The 24,162-nt window shown below is 45.3% G+C and overlaps 1 protein-coding gene across 1 annotated transcript; it reads right to left on the reverse strand.

Moving 5' to 3' along the window:
* Positions 1-6,589: 6,589 nt before the first annotated feature.
* FBXO40 (F-box protein 40) lies at positions 6,590-23,064 on the reverse strand. The gene is made up of 4 exons (XM_049824859.1): positions 22,808-23,064; positions 13,283-15,178; positions 10,691-11,189; positions 6,590-9,736 (listed from the first exon to the last, which is right to left on the reverse strand). Exons 1-3 carry the CDS (start codon positions 22,997-22,999, stop codon positions 10,992-10,994), a joined length of 2,286 nt encoding a protein of 761 aa, XP_049680816.1. The 5' UTR covers positions 23,000-23,064; the 3' UTR covers positions 6,590-9,736; positions 10,691-10,991.
* Between the last annotated feature and the right edge of the window lie 1,098 nt (positions 23,065-24,162).

Consider the following 24,162-nt stretch of genomic DNA (forward strand, 5'->3'; position numbering starts at 1 on the left):
TTTGGATATATACAAAAGTATAAAAGAAGAGAAAACCAGCAATTCATAAAGAAATCAATACTAAGCAAACCCATGACTTCAGAAGTGTTCGAAAAAGAGGAAAAGAAAAGAGTAAAAAATACTATTGAAAACAGGGGAAGGAGAAGGAACGGAATGGAAAGAATAGCAGTGAATGAACTCAGAAAATGAAGAAAACCTTGCCCTTCCTCCCCACGAACTGCACCTGGTTGTGGTGGGAAGGCCTGCATTGCCTAGTGACACTGAAATACGTGCTGGCAAGTTACTTATCTCCCAGAACATGGCTCATGCCAGACAGTTTGCAGCACGGGAGGCTGAACTTAGTCCACAAACTCTTAACACAATGACGTATTGCCTTTCTTGTCTTTGCAGTCATTTTCCCTTCCTTTGTTGTACCTTATCATCATTGGCCCAACATATCTGGACCACTCCTCGGCTGTCCATCAGCATTGTCCAGTGCTGCCCTGCTTCACTGACAGTCATTGCTTTGACCCACCACATGTCAATGTCACTGTACCATACAGTCCTGTGCCACTACTCTTCACTGTCATCCCTAACCCCTTCTGCCACCTCTTGTAACTCTACATCACTACATCAATCCTACCTGTTCGGGCACTGTTGCTGTTGTTCCCTCTTACTTCTCACTCCCCCTCTCAATGTGACATCCCAAGGCTCAGGGTCATAATCCTGTTTTCCCACCTGATGTCTTCACTGCTGCTAACATCCTGCCCTCTACCTCTTGTTGTTTTCCATCCACTTCTCTTCTTCCTATTCTGCTTTGGCAGCCTTTGTCGTTTTGACCTGTTGCCTGTCATTGATGGCCTATACCAACACCTACCACAACTGTTTTCTTCTGTCTGTCCCAAAGTGCCACCCATTTTATATTTTCATCTTCATGGCCTGAATTCACTCTCTTGTCACCCTTTGCCATCCTTACTAATCAGGCACGCTCATGAAAAATGGGATGAACACCTTTCACGTGGGATACAGAAACCGTTGCTCAGTGGGGTAAGGGAAGTCATAAATAGTGTCTATCAAAAAAAAGCTGAAGTTGTCTACAATGGGAAAAGTAGAGAAGGATATAAACTTTGCCATGTTGCAGGTAGAAAGACAGGTCAAACAAAGCTTCAAGGAACAACTAGTAAAAGGAATCAAAACTAACATTAGATCTTTCTTGAAACGTATCAGGAATCTGCCAGATGTTCTGAAGGGCAAACTGGTGATCAAGCTATGAGAGGAGTGTGCAGGAGAGATAAGGCCATTGCAGAAATCTCTGCAACTGTTTTAAGTGTTGAGTGACGAGATCATCGTGGCAGAACCCATTCTTCTGCAGGGTGGGGTTCGCCAATGAACATGTCTGAAATTGAAGCAGCTGTGGAAAAGGCTGTTCAACACTGACAAAGCAAACAGTAACAACTTGCTGTGAGCAATGGCATTTGTCCAAGAGTCTTAAAGGAACTAAAAAATAAAATAGCTGAACTGCTCCGAGCAGTGCGTAATCCGTGCTTACTGCCCCTGTGGTACCTGAGGAGGGGAAAATGGTGAATATGATGGCAATTTTTAAAGACTTTACATGGGCTCAAGGGGAGAATGGACAGCTTCATGGAAAAGAAATCTACACAAGGTGACTAAATCACAGAAACCACATTCAGTCAGGAAGTCCCTGACCTGAAAGTGTTTGAAGACTGGACGAGTATTAATGAGAAGTATGGTATGTTTGCCCTGTTCATCTTGAGCTCTCCTTGAGAAGGAGAGAGGAGGAGACTAGAGGAAGAGAAATCAGGGAGAAATCAAATGGTGAGGAATGAGTGAAGAGGCGGAAAGGATAAGGTGAAAACATAAACCAGAAACTTAAGAGGGGTCACAGAGCCCAGCATCTGCATCAGTACCCACTGCTTCCTAAAGGCATCTGAGGGTGCCAGGTGGTGGATGATGCCCTGTGATCCTCTGCATAGAGTTGTAATGGCACAAGGGAATAGAAATAGGCACCAGGAACACCCCTGCAATCAAATATTCTCCTCCTGGAGCTGCAGGTGGCCAGTTTGGCCAGGGGCAGGTGGTGGAAGAGGTTCTGAGACGTGAGCACAGCTAGAGTCTAAGAGGGTCTGGAGGAACTAGAAGAAGGTCTGAGCCTGGCACATCACTCCATGATGCTTATATCCCCAGTGGGCTGTGAAATCCATACTGTCATCTGCCAGCCTAAGGGAGGTGTGTGCTGTGGTCTACCTCCTGAGGATTTGGGTGCGTGGTTGGATGAATGCTGCCTTGTAGCATCGGACCCAGCAGGGACCTGCAGAGTGGTTGGCTCTTGCTGTGGGATGTAACAGGTATTGTGGTCCAGGCGGTTTGACCCAGCTACTGGTGAAGGGAACAGCAGTGACTACACAGGGGTGTGTTTGTGTCAGCACCAGAAATAAAGTTGCTGGTGGTGGCCCTCTCCTTTCTCCTCTCCCAATTCAGGGGTTGTAGGGGCAGAAGGAGCTCCCGGTGCTGCAACCCTTGCATCTACCTGGGCGCATGGGTGGGGATGGTCCTTGTTTCTCTGCTGTCTCCCCTCACAAGGAACTGCTGGCAACTACTGCTGGTCCTGGAGGATGAAATCAGCCCCCTCCACTCCACATGGGCTTATTGAGCTTGTCAGTTAATTTTTCATCCAAAGGAGGCATCTGCCATTTTTCAGCATCTGCTCATCACTCATCGAAGGAGATGCATGGGAACCCACCATTCTGTGTGCTGTGCTGGGAGAAGCTGAATTTTCAGCTGGCCTGGGAGGAGGAGCATGTTTTGGCAGCAGGTAGGAGCTGGACTGACTTAGTGTGACACATCATGCTCTGGAGGGAAGTATGTGTCCCATGCTTCTGTCTGGGACACAAGTTAGCAGGTAGTTGTAATAGAGCTGGAGGCTTTGGGAAAAGTAAAGCCCAATCCTTTCCCCTTTTCTTCTTTCTCTTTTCCATTTTTCTTCCTTCTCTTTTCCCCTTTTCCTTCTCTTCTTTCTTCTTTCTGTTTCTTTGGGTTTGGGGCATTTTTTTGTTTGTTTTTGTTTGTTTTTTTCTTGAGAGGGATAGAGTGTGGGATGTTACAGGAGCTTCATTACCCATTGTAGGAAGACCCTAGTTTTCACTGGGAGACCTTCACTGGTGGGGTGAGCGCAGGAGGAGCCCCGCACAGCACCAGACCCCCCCTCCCCCCCCCCCCCCCCCCCCCGGCCATCCTGTCCCGCACCGCCTCCAAATCCTGGAGGGAAGCAATCCTGACTGCACTTCTTGTTTCACTTTCGCTCTGGCAAAGCAGAAGGGAAAAAAGAACTCCAAGCCTTAAATCTGTTAACTTTGGCTTTACCACACACAGGACACCTGAGGCAGCAGGGAAGAGGGGCATCGTCGGGAGCATCCCCAGTCCTGCGGCTGGGCTGCTGTTGTTGGGTCCCATTTTAAGTCAATATTATATCAGCCTTTCCCACCGTGCTTCTGCGTGCAAGCTTATCTCCTCCAGACCTGCTGAGCAGCCTCTGAAAGCAGTCACCTCTCTGTTCGCTTCCTTTTTAGAAGACTTCATCTTTGTGGAAGATTTTATCTTCGTGGAAGACTTTATCTTCGTGAAAGACTTGGAGGTTGAAGCTGGTTTGTTTCTTCTTTCCCCGTCCCCACCCTGTAAAACCTTCTTCAACTGCAAAGAAGCCAGTTGCTCTGTGTTGGCGTGAACAAGCCCTCCGAGCCCAATAGCGTGTAATGCCACCACCAGCTGCCAAGTCAGCCCTGGCTTCATGGGAAAAAAACCATCATGGGGAAAAACCCAAGCTGCGAGAGAGGAAATGGATGAGCTCTGATGGTATTTTAACTATTGCCTTTCTCCACCTCTTTCAGACACACGGTGAGAAAATGGCTGCTTCTCTGTGCCTCTCTTCACAGCTGTGCTAGCCCTGCAGTAACAAAACTCACCCTTGCGGTGGCCTGCTATAATTATGTATACACACCTGCAGGAAACCATGATAACCCCCAGCCACAGCTCTTCCAGTACAACTTCCTGAGCATCTTTTGCCGGCCAGACATGGGTTCTTGATACAGACTTACCCCTTGCATCCCATTTTTATCCTTGCTTACCACTTCAGTCCTTCTTGGAAAAGCCTCATAAGGAATATTAATTCTTCCTGCTGAAGTTATGCATAGGAGCCCTGAGCTGTCAGACTTAGCCAGCCGCTCTGCCTAGCTCTCCCACTGCTTCACCAGGGTAATGTCACATACCCTTGGAGTCCCTGCATCTCCCTTCAATCGGGGATGCACTCATCTCTGCTCCCCTGGCCCTACATGCGTTTATCCAGCATTACCTGTGCTCTCAGAGGGCACCCACATATTCCCGTCAGCCGGTGAAGCAGAGCACAAGTGTCTGCAACTCCTTCACCCTGGGCAAATGCAGCAGCCATGTCTGATAAGGCAAGGCTCCTTTCTCTGATTTGTTTCTCTACCTGCTCCAGCAGAGACAAAACTGCATTTCAGCAGATTTACCCATGAGCTGTTGGTGCAGAGGAGCTGGGGGAGGTCTGCAGCCTGCGCTGTGGCTGTGAAATGAGTTGTGGGTTACAACTGCAGAGAGGCTCCAACACAGCAGTTGTGATAGACTTTGTTTTGCAGAGCACTAAGCCATTCTTGACTGGTCTCTGTAATCAAATCCCTCCAGGTGTCTGCTAAGCTTGCGACTCTCTTCCATTCTCCAGGGCTCCAATCCATTGCACGCTGGCTAAAAGGAACAGCTCTGGTAAAAAGTTGTGCAACTTACCAAGCTAGCTTGTAAATATAACTTTACCATGTAAGTATCATGTTCAAGAGAGCCATTCAGCGATGCTGCAGCTGCTGGGAGAGGGCTGTGTATCTGTTTTCCTAGGCAGGGAGGTGAAAACCAGTTAAATAACTATGTGATGACAGATAAGGAGGTATCGATGGGCAGAGGCCCAGACAACGAGGGGAAAGAATATACCGGTTGTGATGAGAGAAGCAGCAGCAGACGATACCGGTAGCCAAAGGGCTATCTGGTTTGGCTAAGGCAAGCAGGTGAGGCCAAGGAGGCAGATGCCTGTGTACTACCATATTTCTGTGTACTCCCATAATCCCAGGTGATGCTGTGGAATCAGAGAAGTGACGGTGGGAGGAGGTCTCTAATCCAACCTCTGGCTCAATCAGGTCACCATGATTTTGTCCGACTCGAGTCTGGAAACCTTTCAAGGCTGGAGATACTGCCATGTTCCTGGGTACCCCTTCCAGTGCTGCATTACCCTTCTCGTAAAAAAGTAGTTTCTGAAGTTCAGCCTGAACCTGCCAAGCTTCAACTTGTTGCCATTGCCCCGTGTTGTATCACCTGCTCCTATTGGGAAGACTTTGGTGCCATTATCGTTGTAACTACCTTCCAGATATTGGCAGGAAAGAAATATGAGTGACTAAGTATGGGGTGGAAACTAGCTATCATGCAAGTAACAGAAATATGGTAGAATAACAGTCATCCCTGGTATTAAAATATTCTACTGTTCAGGACTGATAGAAAGGAAGATAAAAACAGTGCATTAGCATCACATGAATGATGTTATAGGTTGTTTAGATGAAACTTAGAAAGTTAAAAGAGGCTTTTCTCTGGTGCAGCTCAGAGTCAGCTGTGGGCTGTTCAAGTTCATAACTGGATATGTAGGGAGAGAGCTAATATTAAAAGAGATAAATCCCACTAAGAACTATGCTGCCATGGGGAAACTAACTTCAGAGTTATGGACCAGAGAATAATCTCTCGTGATCATAAAGGGCCTTGGGCCTGTAATTCTCAACATGACGGATGACAAATTCCTTCACAAAACCATCACTGAACCTACAAAAGATTCATTAGTTGTAAATAGCAAGTAAGTCATAGAGCAGGTGGTCATCAAAAATAAATTTGGAGCATGTGATCATTGTTTCCTTAGATATAAAATAAGTGGGAAGCTAAATGAGAATAGGCCTGTACAGTACATGCTGGTTGGTTGCAAAAGAAATTAAACCCCAGGGAATTAAGATGACTTGTTACCATCAACTGTAGTGGTACAAAAACTGGATGTGAAAGATGCCCAAAATTTCTGAGATGCACAGTGGCTGTGGAACTTGCACCCCAAGTAAGGAAGCAAAAATCCCTCTGTAGCTACCTGGATGAACAGCCACAAGGTGAAGAGTAAGGAGAGAGATTGGCAAAGAAAACTCTTCTTCAAATGTTTGTAGATATAATGTAATGTCAGTCTGGAAAACAGATTTATAAAAGAAGAGAAAGTTTTTAATATAAGTAAATAACTGAACTAGGAAGGAGTAAGTGGCTATGCAAAGCAGATGGGGTCAAAAGTAAAAATAATTGTTAAAATTAAATAAATATAAATAAAAATACAAATTATAGTCTCCAAGCAGGCAAATGATAGTGAAGAGTGGAGCAGAGGAAAGGAGTGTAATGAATATGAGCGTACAGGAACTACCACACCTGATTTGAAACCAAAGCAAACATTAATGTGATGAAACTAAGAAAACAAGCTAAGACTTGGATTTTGCTGTATTTTTTAAACCATAATGATTTTTATTCTTAAGAAAGCAACAAGGAGTTACAGAGTTTCGCAAAATAACAAACACTGTTCAGATAGACTTCATCTTATCTGTGCTCACTCAGTTTTGGGAGTTGGAGACCCAGCAAGTAATTTCTCCCTCCAACCCAGACTTACGATACGTGTCACTGGGTAACCGACCCTTTCACCCCTTAAGAATGATCATCTGCCCCATGTTACTGTATTCCACTAATTGGGAGTTTCCAGCCCCTTCAAGGAGAAGCCTTTATCCAGAAAGTCTGTTGTTGGCAGCAAATGATGAGTGTGCAGGAACATCAAAATTTGTGACTCTTTGTGGTTTTACCATGGCGCCTCAGCTCGTGTTTCAACAATCTGCTGGCTGAATACTCTAACCCAGAACAGAGGCTGTGCCACGGAGTGAGGTCCACTGCATAAGTTACAATTCAGAACAGAGTCTGCATTTCACCAGGCTTATCCAAATATTTTACTTTGTCAGTAGAAACCAAATAAAATAAACTAAACTCTCCATTCCCCTTATGTCTCTGCTCTCCTAAACATCACTCTTATCCTCCTAGTGTCTGTTGAACTGAACCGCTTCCTCCTGAACCATTTGCAGCTGCATCACCTCTTCAACATCCCACTTCCCTTCATTCCTGTGCCCTTTTACCTTTCTCCACTTGCCTCCCCTCATGACACCCACAATCAGGCAGGTCTCCTCTATCTAAACCCGTTACCTTTCTTGTTTCCCATCTTTCCGCTCTCTTGTCCCGAGCCTTTTTGCCCTGCTTTGACCTCTGATGTCCATGATGCCATCGTTTCAGTTCCCGTTCTTCCAATGAGAGGAACCACCACAGAACACATCAGCCTGGAGTGTGCGGAGTATTGCTCTTGCCCTTTGCAAGACATGTGGGCAGCACAAATGGGATCAAAGCCATGAAGATCCAGAGTGTGGGATCTGGACTGAGAGCAACCTCAGTGCTCTGCTGGACTTGGATCCCCTTTTCCAGTTCAGACCCCACCACAGCAAAAGACCTGTTTTGAAAAACACCAAATGCCCAGTTTTTTCTAATCAAATCCCTCAAGCTGAGATTTAGGAAGAGTTTTAACTTTCCGTTGGACAAGTTATGAGCTTAAACAAGGAGCCTAAGGACTTGTTGAACCCAAACCGAAGCCTCTCGCATTTTAAATAAGCCAGCATTGTGCTCACCAAGATAAACAGGGCAGGCAAATTCAGTTCCTTGCAGCTCCCCAAAGCTTCCGCCGACTCTGCTAATGAGCAGGACCATCAACATCGAGCTAGCTTGGCATGCATCCTCTGATTAATTAAACTGCATCCAACACCAGCCCACAGCTCTCCGCTAGTGTTAAATACAAGATACAGTAAGAAGTGGCTACCAGCCGACATTTGCCAGGTAGGGACGCACCGGTATAAGGGTCATCTCTGCTCCCCTGTACAGTTTTCCCTTTTCCAGTGTCGGGTTAACCAGACTAACCTGAAGATGAGTGGATTTTCAGCTTCCACTGTATATGCTGAATGTTACTTAACCAAATTTACAGTTTACAGCAGTATACCTCTATATTCACAGGGGTGAATTTGTCTCTTCCTCTCTCTGTGAATGAACAGCCTGTGTCTCTCCAGTGTACCTATAGCAGTACTAGAAGGAAAATGATCCAGTCTCCTAGACGTTGTATGTACACCCCATCTGATCCCAAGAGGTAGAGGTTGTGACTTTCCTATCTCCAACCTGCCCCTGACCCACCACATTTGCGAAGGTTGCATCCTCCCCGGTCGTCTGACCTCCTGCACAGGGAAGAAGCAGGATCAGTGGTAATAAAGCTGGAACTGAAGTCACGCAATCTCCGGGAGCAGAGAGATACAAGAACAAAATCCTCTGGCATCGACAGGAGGAGGCCAGAAGTGGAATAGCAGCAGTGCTGGTGACACTGGTGCTGAAGTTAAAACGAGCCCAATTCGTACCAAACATAAACCACAATTTCAGGGCAGCTACACCAGTTTGCAGCAGCTAAGTGGCTGATCAGGTGAGAGATAGTTCCCACGTTGAAGTTTTTCACGGTCTCTTATACCAGCCTTGAACACTGGCTTACTCTGAGACCCTATTATTTAACCCTCTTTTTTTTTCACCTCCCCAAATTATCCATAATTTTGAGTGACTCCATTTTTCAAGTACCCAGCATAGATACTGGCACCCAATTTTTGGACTTTGCATTTGCAGCCACCGTGGTCTGCAGCTACAGCTGGGTGCTCAACATCGTTCAAGATCAGGTACATGATATGCGAAGGATGAGGCCCTGATGTAGAGACCAGTCTAGGAAGTCTGGCTGTATGTTCTCTCCTCTGTCAACTTCCCTGTGTAAAACAGAGTGATAATATTGGGCAACTAATGTTATATGGGATGTTTTGAGGACAGGTGAGTTTTTGTAAGCAACTTTAAAGGATGGCCTGTTTGTGTTTGTGCAGCGGCTTAAGCCACAGGGTGAAGGATCAGAGCACCCAGCTTTAACTGCTCCTGGCCCAGCTTAGGTTCCCTGTGTTCATTTGCTTCAGTTTCCTCTGCATAAAACTGGGATGCCTCTTGTTGTGTTTTCCACAGGATACTGGCGCAGACAAGTTTATTCTCATGTGTAAAGCACTATGAGACTTCCCAGAAAGGATCTCTAGGGACAGAAAACAGAATAGCATTAAAAAATAAATAAATCTGTAACTGCTGCTACTCTTGCTCCCGGGACCAGTCCACTGTCTGCACAACTCAGATGATCTGCTCCTGAGGGAGCGTGTCTGGAGAAGAAAAACATCCTCGTATGGTTATAAATCTCACAGGGACCACTTAAACCACAAGTATAGACAAGGACGAGCTGCACTCAGCATGGTTTTGGTCACCACGCAATTCATGCCTTCGATTACCAAGTGCTCAGCTCAGGTTCATCAGCAACCTTTATCGGTAGGAGAGGGCTCCTTCTTGCATAGCCTGCCTCAGCCCAGATCTGTACCGAGACCGGGGATGGCAAGTTTGGTGTGCGTTCATCAACCTGGGACAGTTTTCACCTGCAGCCATCCCAGCTCCTGGTGAGGTTCTCCTGCCTGAGACGGTGAGATGAAAGCCAGATCTCGTGTCCTGAGCTCACGCTTCTGGCGATGAGCTTAAAGAAGAAAGGGGTGTGAGTCAGCACCGCTGTGGCTGTGCAGCGGCTCTAGGTTGTCAAATCGGTTTATGGCCATTTCAGAGGAATCCCACCACCACCAGAACCACCACAACTATGGCCTTTCTAACTAGTGCCTCTGAAGTGGGTTTAAGTAGTGTAATAAGACAGATGCTGTTGGCAACACGCCCGCTTTCTCTCATCTGTTGCCTCAACAAGCACATTCTGGTTTTAAATTAGTGTATTTATTAAAAATTAAACCAAATCCTAATTACTCTTCTGCCCTGTAAAAAAAAAGAAAAATTCTTATACTCCAGCCCATTTAACTGAATCAAACATTATCCATACTGTTACTGAGTGGGTTGCCGAATGCCTTTTCTTTTACAGAAAAGAATAATATTTCTTTGACATACTGTTTATGGTTGCTTACAATTACAATTTGCAATTTACAGCTGCAAAACTGAGGTAAGGCATTCTAAAAATGACCTCAAATACTCTTTGATGGCTTTAATGGATTTTTAAGTAAAACAGAGAAAGTTATTAACTGAAAAATATAAAAAGTCATTTGAGCCCCTAAAATTGTTTGCTACTTGGTGATTTCTAACAAAGAGCAAGTTTGTTTGCTTTGGTTTGGTTTGAATGCTCCCACGAGCTCAGCTTTAGGCCTGCGCTCAACTAGCCATGCTTGACTGAATCAGGGTCCTAAACGATGGTCTGTGGCTGTGCAGTGAATTCCTCACTGGAGTTCTAATTAACTCACTTAATTTTGAGGGTTCCTTTTCTTTTGCCCATGCCTCAGAACAGATTAGCAGTCCCTAGGTCTGCCAGGCAGGAGGGCATCTACCTGTGCTCCTAGAACCTGGCTTTCCACCCAAAACTAAGGTGTTTCAGACCTACTCGAGCTAGGTACATTAACTGCTCTTCCAGGGACATGGTGCAGGACTGGCAGCCTACCTTCAAGGTTGCAAAGATGCTGTTTTCAAACAAGATCCTTATTGCTTTCTTCGGGATGCTGTATTAAGCAGGGAACAGAAACATAATCAGAAAGCATGTGATATCAGTGAGCAGTGAATGAAGTTTTAACAATTAAATTAATGCAGGAAAAAAAAAGATGCAGGGTGTTTCAAACGCAGCTGGGGAGAAGCTAGTTTTGTATGTTCAAAGGAGAGTTGGAAGCAACAATCTTTACACCCGAATTCCCAAATCTTCTTTTCAAGGGCCCTGAAAGGAACATGGTGGAGGGGAAGCACGTTGTTCAGACTCTGCGCTTGAAAGTAGAAACCAAAGTCTTTTGAGTCTGCTCTCGAGATTCGGACATGCCTGTCAGCAGCACGGGGTCCGTCTTGTGCTCCACTTGGTAGAAGGGACAATTCTTCAGGTGCTCCGACATGCTCACAACGTCGTTGCGCTGCCATCTGTGAACTCTGGAGAACAGGCTGCTGAACTGCCAGATCTAATAAGGGAAAGGGCAGAGAAATTGAGGAGAGAAAACGGCAATGTTGGTAAAAACAGAAGAGGATTTTTAAAATCTATATGTTCTTATAGTGGGTGTGCATTATTCGTACTAGACAGGTTAATGAACATCTGATTGTGCAGGGTTGGCATAACAAACAAAAATGGGGTCTGTATTGTTACCTATCTCGTACTTGCTGGGTTTGCTGCTTTAGTCACCACCTGCCATTTTTAACGGGAAAGTATCCTTCTGCAGGTTTTGGTGCCAATCCAGTGCAGGGCATGAGGAATTCCTGGACACCTGACCACCACACCTCTGCAGAAAACTCCGTCCCAGGTACAATGCGATCCAAGATCTTTATAAAGCAAAGTGACTACAGCATGCTTGTGTGATACAGATCTCAAAGAACCCTCACTTCATAAAGACCTTCCAAAGCATCTATCAGCAACTTCAAAGTAATTAACATTACAACACTGTTGTTATTCACCCCACCCCAGAACAGGCCTGGGAAATCTAAGGTTAAAGTTATTGCTAGAGGACATACAAGCTTGTGAAAAATAGAAATGTGCAGTTAAATTTTCCAATCCTGTTTGCAGTGATACCATGTACCATTTAGTGGTATACTAGCATGTAGTGATAAGACTGTGATTAAGCCACTTTCACATTTGCTGTATACCAGTTAATCAAATGAATTTTTAAGTCATAGTAGATTTCTTCTCCCCAAAAATGTTTCTTCCTGTGGAAGAAGGACACTATGTGGGTGTGCTACACTGAAGATTACCTGACCCTGTCCTAGTCCTAAGTAATGGTAGCTATTATACACAATAGTCAGGAAATTCAGACTAATTACAAACAGAATGTTTTCAAGCAGAAGCTGTGCATTGGAAACAAGATTCCTGTGTGGTCAGTACAGACAGCTAACATAAAAAGGGTTAGACAGTCCTTAAATTCAATACTGCTGGTTTGAAATTGCTCTACAGTAACTGAAGTTAATTGCTATATGAATGCTTAGCTGGAATTTCTTCCTTTTACTGAAGGAAGCCACATCCTCCAGTAAATTATTTCAGTGGCTAATTCCTGTTTTGGATTGGGCTAATTTGACTTGCAGCCACCAAACTTTGTTACACAGATTTTTAATTCACCATGCTTCATGTCTTCTCTTAATAAAGAGTACTTTATTTTAATAAAGAGTCATAAACTGCTAAGCTTCCATTTGCTAAGAATCAATAGGTGGAATCTTCAGGGGTCTGCTTGAAATCCAGGTCCTTAGATAATTTCTGGGAGTCTTCCCTGAATCTCTCAATTATTTTTTCCTAGATCTCTGTCTTGTCTGCTTGGTCATGCTGGAGTCTTCCATGTTATTCTTTCAGTTTTATGTTAGAGCAGCTGCAAGGCTGTCAGCTAGCCCCCCCCGTAATAACTATTGTTCAACTAGGACTAGGTCTGAGCTGTATTTATGTATTTCTTTCAGACTACCTAAACAGCCAATAAGGGTGGTAATTTTCCAGCACAAACAGTGGGCGACCAGCTTTGCAGAAGTCTTCCCACCCCCATGCTGCTCCCTCAGGTGCTCACAACCCAACAAACTGCTCATGGCAATCCTGTGAACTACTAACCATGAAAGCCCTCGGGGGTTGATGCGAATGCCTGAGCTTCTCTCACAGCCAGGTCTCCTTGTTCTTTACCTTTTTGGCGTTCTAAAGCATGTTTTAGTTTTGACATACTCTAGACCAGCTTGTAAAGAACAATAAAAAAAGTATGCATTTCAAATTCTTCAAAAATCCATGTGTAACCCTTAAATATCAGGAATTCTCAGCTCCCAGTGCCTAAAAACGGTGCACATGCAAACAGGTTACCCAAGACAAGCTTGGGTGACGACGTTCAGCTAGTCAGGAGATGTCCGTTTACACCTTCCTACCTTTGCTAGATGTACTGCATTTTACAGCCCTGACCCCTGACAACTGTGGTGCACCGTCACAACCTCACGAACCTTCCCCACATCTGCGTGCTTACATGCAGCATCCCTTGCTATGCTTGTGTTTTATCTGGAGAGAACCCACGGCTATCTTTTTCCTAGTGTCACAGCCACTTGCCTTTTTGCGAGCTTTCCATGAAGTACCGCCATGGGAATATCTTCTTTTCTCCCAGACCAGCAGGACCATTCCCTTCTCTTGAAGAAGAGTGGCACAGATGTCCCTCATCAGCACTGACACTTGCGATAGCTGAGATAAACTGAAGCTGTCCAGGAACCCCGCAATGTACTTGAGCACTTCCACTGGGAGGCTGCTCAGCAAGTCCTTATTTCTCCCTCGATTAGCCACTGTGAAATTGCACTTCCCTGATTCGGCAAGGAGGGTGTCCACCTCTGGCTTAATAGCAAATGTCTTGAGAGGCTTGCTGTATATAACCTTGGCCTTAAGTCCATCAGGGCGGAAGGGATTTTGAACAAAAGTACATCCCAAGTAGGCCAGTGGGCAGCGACGCTGGAACCATCCATCCAGACAGGACTGGATATCAGCGTGCACATTCTTGAAGTGGGACGGAAACTCATCCCTCCTGAAGAAATGACTGCAAGTGAATGTGAAAGCTGAACTGCTTTTGTTGTGTCTTCTGGTTACGCATTCAGTGTAGAGCTCCATGTGGAGTTCTGGTGGGCTTTTTTCATCCAGAATATCTGCTAGAACAGCACTGGAGGAGAAGGGCTCCAGAGGAAAGCTGTATGTCTGTGTTGCAAAATCCATAAAGAGCCCATCGATACCTCTTGCTTCGGAGATCTCATGGCCTTTCAGCTCTTTTTCCAGTGCACACAGCAGTGTGGCTTTAATTATATTTGCCTTAGGTAGTTCTTCTAGGTTTAATCCCAATTCTGAGGTATCCACTGACTTGTCTGAAGTTGGCATCTTGTGGCCCAGTGCATCTCCTAGTCGTGCTCTTTTGCCACAGTAACTAACCGGCACTTTGAAGGTGTAGACAGTCTTCACCTCCTGAGCTTCCAAGTTCCCATAGACAAAATCTTTTTCTTTGGGAGTGCAAGCAGCTAGCTGGCCAAAGCGGATGAGCATTCCCCCATGATGTACCAGATACATATTGTAATCACCTACACCAACTTCCTTCTTCAGCCTCTCCAGGACCCCTTCTTGCCAGGGAGCCAGTCCTGTCATTTCTGTATTTGGTGTTACTTGTTCGGGCTTTTGGTCCTTTGCCTCTTCTGCACCGTCAGGTACTTCCTTTGCCTTCTCTGCAGAGCTGGCAGCGTGAGGGGCTGACGCTGTTTTCTTGGAAGCCTCTGTCTTCTGTCCTGTGCTGGCTGCTGAGCCTGTTACCTTGCAAGCCAGCTGCTCTTTGCTGAAAATGTTCTCCCAGGTTTTGTAACTCCCCAGATCCATTCCCTCTTTGTCCTTTGCCAAATCTTCACGCTCACGTTGGCTGAGCTCGGACAACTGGTCGTTACCCTCTTGGGAACCACAGGCTACTCCTCCCACAGCACCTTCTTCCCCATCCATGGCTTCGTCCATTAGCTCTTCCACTTCATCCTTTCTCCTCCACTCTGGAAAAAATTCGGCTATTTTCAAAGCCCTGAAAAGGATCTTCTGGTCTCTGAGCGCCAAGGCTGTGTCCAGACACTCTTCATTCAAGGTCTCCTTCATAATGTTCTTGTGGAGGGTTGTGTCCGAATCCACATTTGGCCAACGATTCCACTCCATCGAGCAGCAGACAACACTGGCTGGACAGACCTGGAGGTGCTTCGCCAGCTTAAAGCGGGCCATGGAAAAAGGGCAGCCATAAGCTGAGTTGAGGCAGGAGACCTGCTCTAAGGGACAGAGCAATTGGTGCTCCTCCTCCTTGCACATGTGGAAAGTGGCCCCGCAGTGAAGGCGGCAGCTGATCACCATGCAGGAGATGGAGAGCTCAGTCGGTGCGCGGCAGTGCCGGTTGAAACATCTCTCGCAGTGCCTGTGCTGCCCAGGGGAAGCTTTCTGAGCCCGGTGCTGTGTGTAGCAAAGACAAGAAGACAAGAGTTATTGCTCGAAGGAGCAAGGACGGCCACAGACCCTCCATGCCCGTGCTTGGATTCTATGTGTTAGGCGCTCACATGCGCTTCTAGCGGGAATAAGGCTGTGGGCAAATGACTGGCAGCTCCATGTAGTCGTGTATCAGCGCTGATCCCCACGGTACAGCGCGGTCGGATAGCAGCACGGATACAGATGAGGTCCTTACTCGTTAGCCCAGCAGAGGCAGCCAGGGTTTGGGAGCGAGCTGTTTTCTGTCCCGATATTTACACTGGGTCTATCTATACCAAGCTGCTGAAATCAAGACTGCTAGAGGCACAGTGAAGGAGCTTCCCACTTCCTCAATGCTTTTTGAGTAGGAAAGATGATGTTTCTTTTTCCTCCCTGGAAGAATGAGCTGGTTGTTTGGCCTATGTGTCTCGTCATCCCCCCACATAAAGACGTGAATGTTGCGCAAATGAACCTCCCTTTGCTCTACACCGGCAAGTCTGAGAGTGAGGGTTATCTTCATGTTCCCAGGGTGGAAAACAGCCTGGGTAAAAGCTAATTTGCCTGGCCTTCTTTGCTCTGCTTTTCTGATTTACCCTTACACTCCTAGATGATGCCTGCGTGTTGTGGAACAGAGACTGCGGGGGACTTTGCTTCAGGCAGATTATTTGCTGCATTTACTTTCAAGTGTCAAAACCTGGAATAAGGCGATGCCTCGGTCTGTGTTTTGGAGACAAGCTCCAGAGTGCAGTGGAGGTTTGTTGCAAAGTTATACTCACGCAGTTAAATCCATTTTCTTTTATTTTTTTTTGTACAAACTGCCTTTCACCTTTCTTCCCCGTACTGTCACCAGTGAATGCCGAGTAGGTAGGAAGGAGGAGAAGAGGGCAGGTATGGTTTATCTCCTGCTCTGCTCAGCACCACGGTGTGCAGTTAGGGCAGAAGGGGAGCGACGAAGGTCTAACCTCAACAGACCTTTTCTCTTCCTCTGACGGTGCAGGGGAGAAGTCAGCCTGAGCATGCCTTTTACAGGGTGTCTCTGAGAAAGAATACATTTTTCTTCCTTTGGGATTTGTCTTAGAGCATGATCCTACAAAAAACGGTCACCACTGCTCTACTTTTTCAGTTCACCCTACGTACTTCCAACAGGTCAGTGTCAAACACTGCCCGGAACTGAATAGGTGATCCTGAGCTGATCATCTTTTAGATTCAGCTTGTGAAGGTGTTAGTGACACCACAAAGGGCCAGAAAATACAGAAAGCGGTCTCAGGCAACAAGGAATGAACACCACCAGTCTCCGTTTCATAAATTCAGCTGCCACCAGGCAGCTCCATGAATTGAATGTTTTGCAACGGCCAGACTGGATTAAAAGAACAAGTTGAGGTTGCCAAACCAAATGTTTCAGAAATTTCAATCAGCTTTATTACACGATCAGATTAAATGTTTTCTTAAGGAAGACTGCATTTCCGTTCTCACGCTTCCATATTAATGTGGTTTCAAAATATATGTAATTTTTTCCTCTCCTCCCCTTAAAAACCTTTGAAATAAAAAGGTTAACATACAATTTTCCTGAGGTCCAACAACAAAAAGCAGAAGTACAAGAACATGATGTACGAAGATCCTTATATAAAAAGTTATCGCTACCAGATTACTAGCTTTGTGTCACAATGAACCACTGGCTTTGGTTTCATTATTGTGTCTTTCGTTCTTTCCCGGTAAGTCAATTAAATGAGTTTAATGTAAAAATAATGCACTTAGGCGGCCTGCTTCCAAAGTTCTTACTTGCTCTTGCTCATAATATCTCTACCCTTGCAATAATTCCCGGCAATAACTGTTAATCCTTCCTAAAAATGGGAAAACAGAGGCACAGAGTCCGACAGCAAGTAAATGGAGGTGGCGATTGGCATGAGGCATGCCTTCTCTTGTAAAAAATCTAAGAATGTAAGAAATAACATTCTGGGTCAGACCAGTGGTCCACCCAACCCAGCATTCACCAATGTCCCTAAGAGATGCTGTTTAGGGGGAACATGTAGGACCTCCTGTGGTCCTTTCCCCTCATAGACGGTTGTTGGATTAGAGAACTAGAGGCTGCTCAGTCACTACTCGGAGCTACTTCCCTGGCTACCTTCAACTGGTATCAGTAACTTGGCCCAAAGAAGAGCTGCTGCAAGCAGAAAACTCCCGACTTCTGACTTTCTGCTCCTTGCTGTAGGGGCTGCATTCCAGCTTGCTTCAGCCTACTGCGAATCTTTGTGGAAGGGAAAGAGCTAATGACAAGGAGGAACTGAAGTTCTGTTTCCAAACATGACGCAGGGTGTGCTTTTTTCTGTGAAAATGAGAAAAAAAAGTTTTGACAAGTCTTCCCACCACACTTTCTATGCAGTAGGAACTACCATAGGCCCAGCAGACCCTCATTTGGCTCTGGGAAAAAATTGACATTGTTAGTAAAATAATTTAGACTTTGGGTTTTTTTTGCTAAGGTTAAAGAAAATACAGTAGTGTCATTTACCTAGATGTGAGTGCTTTTGCAACCCCAGGCTTAAGTGACCTAGCCCTGAGGAGATCTGGTCTGCAGAAGAAGTAGGCTCAGGCTCAAGGGGAAGAGATGCTACGTGAAGCAGCTTCCCCTCTCTTTCCTGAGGTAGTGTCTTAACTTCTTGTCTCTCACACTTTCCCACGCCGGCAATGGAAGTCATGAACAACGCCAGAGAAAGAAAGATGTCTGGGAAAGGCAATGCTTGTGGGTTCCTGCAGTCACTAAAGACCACACACTGGTGTTTGAATTTGATGTGCATTAATTGTTTAATGCATCTTTGTTCCATCCTTTGCAACTTCCAGGGCTGACCAATGCCTGTTTACACCTCCTAATGAACCAACCCTACTCCCCCTCGGTCCTGCAGAGTAAAGGAACTTGGTGGTCCCTTTACCCAGGGACAAACTTACACTCTGAAGTATAAAGCTTAGGTACCTTCCCCTTTGTTTGCATGGAAAGAGCTTGAGACAGCAACGCAGAACAGTATTTCGTGACTACCCACTATAACATTCCCTGCCTTGTCTTGGGAAGCACCGGCTTCTGGCCAGGGGTGACAGCAGGGTGCTGGCCAGGGTGGCCCCAGGCACATGCAGCCCTTAAATACCTGTGGTTTAGGGTGGCATCTGTCCTGCTTTAGGCTGTTTGGTTACATCTACTTTTATGCAGCTCAGAGAAGCAGGAGATACAGATGGATTTATTTCACATTGGCAGCATCCTTGCTGCTTTCATTCTTGTAACATTTTGCTGCAAATATAATCTCTAAAAATAGTCCCGGCTATGACTTGCATAAGGTCAGAGGAAGGCTGGGTACATTACACTGCAATAAAAACACGAATGTGTGAACAATACTTTCCACTGCAAAAGTAACTCTCGGAGAGAAATAACTGATAAATAAAAATACAGCAGAGGCACAGGCCTTATGGTTCTCCAAAACACAGAAAGGACTGGTTGCGAAGTTTCTGGAGAGGACCCTGCTTCACACTGCTGCATGCTGAAACTGAACCCCATCCCAATCACATGCAGAGAAAGAAAATACATGCTTTGTTTATGAAAAGTGACCATTATCAGATCTTTCAGATTCAGAATCAGTCTTCATCATTAGCCAGGTATTTTTTAGTTGAGTTTACTTCATCTCTAACTTGCATATGCTGTTCTTTTCAGACAAATTATTTCTGTGCCTCTCTTCTCATTGTCAAATCTGTGAAGCTAGAGGACAGGAAGAAGGGATAGAGAATTTTTCTGATATTTATCAGGATTTGAATGCTGCTTCTATTCTGACATGCTGGTAATCAGGAGCTCTGTATTTTAACTGATGATCTAGTGAGCTCTGGGGTTTAGTTGATGGTATTATTGTCAGTACACGAACTACAACTTTCAAAACCCTGAGCAGAAAGTTTACAAATTCTTGCCTCAGTAAGTTTGATACCTAACACCCAGAGGCAGGTGACACACAGATACGTTGGGTGATGAAACATTTCTCCAAACCTTTACACTTCTTGTTTCCCTGCAACTTGCAAAATTTCCTAAGAGCTGAGTTACAAAAAATAATAATAAAAAAAAAAAATCAAAACAGAAATACTTACTTGAATCATGTTCAAACTACTGTGGAAAGAAAGGATGCAAATCCAGTCCACAGTCTGTCCACTTTGGTAAATCTTTATTTTTAGACGGTCATGACAGCAAATCAAGTAAGGTTTAAAAATATACAGCTGCTATTTTAACTGCAGATATGTCTGTGTCTGGGGCAGATCTGTTCAGTGACAATAACTTACAGTTTATAAACCAATTACAATTTCTTTTCAGTAAATATATATTTGGTTCAGTTGCAGCCAATGAGCCAAAACAATACGATTGTTTTCTTATTTGGTATTTGCTATATGTGACTGATCATATGACATACTAAGGTTATACATCATGTCTGAGCTCTTCACACAGTATCAAGGGATGCCTCCCATTTTAAAGAACCATCAAAAAGGGCCACCAGAAACCCCAGATAATTACCTTAAAGAGTGCCTCTGAGATGAGATTGCAAATGAACATAAACCAGTCTTTCTAAGACATGATAGGGAGTTCTTAAAAAAAATCTCAGGAAAGTTTGCATCCAAATGCTGGAGCCAAGAATGTTAAAATTATATATGTATATATAATGTTACAACAGAAAAATATTTTCAAGGAATGTGAATACTTTTGTTGAAGTGTATAATGCAGACAGGACATACTCTCTACTTCTTTTAATCCTTGTTACCCAGTATATGGTGTTTATCTCATTTTTATCATAATACTTAACTCCTGAGGTCAATACAGAGTTACTAGTTTCCTTACAGGATTTTTTCAATATATTTACTGTCTTAGTATCTGAGAGGGTTCACAACCAATAATGAATTTATCTTTGCAGTACTAGAGGTGTACTTGAGGTTAAAAGATACTATTACTTCTATGTGGCAGATGTAGAATTAAAATATAGAAAGATGAAAAGAAATAGAATGAAATACAATATTTTATATAAATATATATATATATATATGTACACACCCCAAGCATGGAGATGCTCAGGTTCTGATGTTTCACGTGCAGGTGCATGCTTCCTGCACACAACCCCTGGCAGACCCAGCTGTAGAATCACATTTTCTGGGAGAGCATCTGTGTCTCCTTAAACTAGAGATTTTCTTCTCTTTTTGTGCAGCGCTCTTCCTCAATCACTACGTACTTAATGACCTCAGCAAGAAATCAGGCTCGGCTTTCCCTTTGCTAAACAGATATATTTATTTCTTGGAGCTGAGGAAGAAAACACTATGCCATTGGAAACCATACTGTACCACATTTATACATGATTCTCAGGAGCCTAAGTTTTCTCAAGTCTTGTCCTTCAATACAAAATAAAAAGCAAACCCAAGAATGCCACCACCTGGAATCACGGTGACCCCTAAGTGAGTCAAGCCCCACATCTCAACACCCACAGCAGGGACAGCTACAGCTTGAGTGACCGCCTTGGTCACTGTCCTTTGTGGCACATCTGCCCTGCAGTTGCCATTCAGACTGGTCTTGCATATACGTGTGGCCAGCCAAGCTTTAAATGAGTCAGGCAGTGACTATGGTAGAGCTCAGGGTAGGTGGAAAGGGAGAAAAAAAAGTATAAATGAAATCTTCATCAATGACACGAACAACCTTCTAGCGAGCACGTGCAAGACGTAGTTTCTTTGCGGCTCAGACCTTGAACAAGTCCACAAGGATTTTATAGAGGCACTTCAATTCCAGGGCAATCCTTCCGGTGAACCTCAAATCCTCAGTATAAGGCATGTGGAGCGAAAAGATTTTCTGTGAGACAACTGACCAAAGATGGAAAGATGAAGCTGTGACAATTAGGGAGGTACTCCCTGTATTTTTCAGCTGGGGATCAGCTGGCTGAGGCCGTGGTGTTTCATGGCAATAACCACTAGTTCAGAGGTACTGAATGGGTTGGAATTGTTTTATACTGAAAAAACTATGCTTTAAAATGACAGGGATGGAGTAGGTCCACCATATAGTGCATCAGTCTGGCAAAGACTTCAATCCATGTTCCTTGCTTTTCTTCCAGAGCGTGCCTGCTGCTCAGGTTCTCGCAGCAGCACATCAGCTTCTCTTCAGCTCCCTAAACCTGGCATGCAGGACCGTGGAGCTAAACAGAACCTGTTGCACCATCAAGTCTCCCCCTCGCCTGATAAATCTGTGCTGCACGCAAGCAGTAAAGAGGCACCGAAACTTGCTCGTGCGATTTCTGTCCAGTGAAATGCACTAGTGCTGTTACAGGACAAGTAGAGGAGAGTTGAGAGTAGTGAGGTTCACGTAACACAGGGCACTGCTGGTAGAAACCCCACACTGCACTCCCCCCGTGAGACCTGGATCAGCAATATTTCTTGCTCCTCTCTACCTGGCGCAATGTAGCCATAGCTCACCTGTGCCAAACCCACCCCAAAATTCCAGGTGCTGAAGTGGTCCTCTGGGCTGGCAGCATGGTGCAGGGCAGCCCAGCAGCAGGGTCTTGTGCTGGGCATGTTGGGGAGTCGTGTGGGAGGCAGGCAGGATGGGGAGAAGGGGGAAGCCGTGGCACGGAGCTGCTCTGCTGCTCCTCGCGCATGCGAGGGGTCCCTGTGCTGTCCTCGGTAGAGACACAGTTGGGCAAAATCTCACTTTGCATCAGTTACTGGAAAATGGGTTTGGTCGGAGCTCAGCAAGTGCTTTAAAATAACAGGTTCCAGTTTAGTTGCAGTTTGAGAACAACAACAACAAAAGGGTCCAAACTGTGGTTTTTTTTCCTTTGGGCTCAGGTTCTATTTTATGCCCTGGTAACAATCTCATTAACATACTTTTCTGAAAACTCCTTGAGATAATCAAGTGAATGGTTGAAGCAAAACAAAAGAAACCCAGCCCAAGGCAGATGCCCAGTTATAGAGAATTTCAGAGCTACCGGTTAAGGTCTAAGTGTCATAAAAAACAAAAGCAGAAAGATTCCTGAATAAAAATCCCTAAGCAGCCACATCTCTAAAAGGTACAGTAGTACCTGTAACCCTTGTAATTCTTACTTCATCATCATTCATTCAGTCTGGATTACCAACGTAAAGTTTGCAGCCTGAATCTACAAAACTCACCAGATTTTAAGTCTTAGCATTTTTGCCACAATCTTGCTCTTGCCTCTCCTCTGACCCTTACTGTACCTCCTTGTCTTACTTCTCTCAGAGTTTTTTGAAAATGACAGAAATTGAATTTTTGATTTATCATCTGTCCTGCTGCTGAAGCTCCCATCTTAGAATCAGCATCTTAGTTTTTTAAAACCCCAGATACAGTGCTGAAAACTATGGCTAATCCACTGAATAGATTAGGGAGGTGGTTTTTTTTTTTTTTTTGAGTAGCATGCCACAGAGGCGTTCACAGTTACCAGCTGCCTCTGTTTTAGGGTGTCATTTAAGACATCTTGTGTCTGATTATTCTACTTCATCTTAGTTACTAAGGCTGTTTTGAAGATGTCTTGATTTTCATAGCTCAGTACAGTAACCATTGCATTGCATAAGGTTTGACCAATAAAGACTCCGACTCTATTTACAAAGCCTTACCTTAATCATAGAGTCCCCGCGTGTGCACCAAACACTTGCTCTCCCGGTTGTGCTAAGCTGGGTTGAAGTGAGGTCGGTAAGGGAGAGCTGCAAGCAAAGAAAGAGGAGAGAACGGGAGGACACAGAGCAAGCCCAGGCAGAAACATCAAGTAGTTTTGGGATGTTAAAAATAAAACCCGTGCATGTGACCATGGAGCTCAGCTTACAGAGCAGTCTCTTCCACTGTATTTGTTAACACTGTCACTTCTGGAGCGATACTTCACAGAGGAGAGGCGAGAGGCAGAACCGATAATACTCCGTGCCCCCTGCACGAGAGGAAAAGATCAAAACCCTTCCCAGAGCCCTGCATCAGTTCCCTGCTGTGCTCTGATGGAGGTTTGCCCCCAGTTCCCGTCGTCACCAACTGGTGCAGACAGTGATGGTGGGTTTCCGATCTGTCTGGGCAGGGGTGGGCAGAAAGAGAGCGGGAACAGCCCAGAGCTGAGCAGCCGGGCAGATCTGCCTGCCTGCCTCCCAGGGACCCCCAGGAGACTCCCCAGCTCCAGCCCCTCCGCTGCACGGGGAAAGGGTCCCACCGGCCACCGGGAGGAAGCCCAAAGGGTGCAGCTCCCAGTGTCACCCTTAGTCAGCCAAACCTGGGGAAGCGACCGTCAGCATGGTTAAAAGCATTAAATTAAAGCATTTCATGGTGAGATTCACGGTGAGTTTCGTGAGTTCCATGGTGAGCATTTCATACTCGTGGTGAGTACAGACATAGGTACGACTACACGTCAGTGAGGTTCAAGGGTGCGGATGGGGCAGGCGCTGCTTCTCCCTGGTGGGTGCTCACCCCGTCTGGCTGCAAAGACACCTCTTGTGACCCTGCTGCCGCACGCGACCACTTTTCACCACCTCAGAAACACAGAACAACATCTTTTGGCCGTGGTGGTGGTGGCGGCTCTGAGATCCTAAGTCGTGATGAACTTGTTGCTTTGCCTTATCTTTCTCTTCCCTTATCCGCGAGCCCCCAGTGACTCTCATCGTTTGAAACAGTGCAGGCAACTGTGTTTTCATTTTTAGGGCTGAACAAAATGTCAGTAGGTGACAACCAAGGCTTGCTGGTGCCAATTGTAATTTAGTAGTGCTAAATATGGTTAGCAGTCTGGCTCTGTGGCCTTTTTAAGAAAGGGCTGTATTATCGTGATACCATTTTCTGTCATCCCATTGCACTAGGGAAAACAGGGGCCGGTGGTAATATGCCTAAACCTGAATTTCGTCCAATCACAACATGATTGCTGATCTGTTTACCCAAATCCACTTCCACCCTTCGCCCCCTCAGTTCAGGGTCATTCTTCAGCCTTCAATGTTGTCATCGT

This window comes from Accipiter gentilis, chromosome 21 (assembly GCF_929443795.1).
Source record: "Accipiter gentilis chromosome 21, bAccGen1.1, whole genome shotgun sequence".
NCBI lineage: Eukaryota > Metazoa > Chordata > Aves > Accipitriformes > Accipitridae > Astur > Astur gentilis.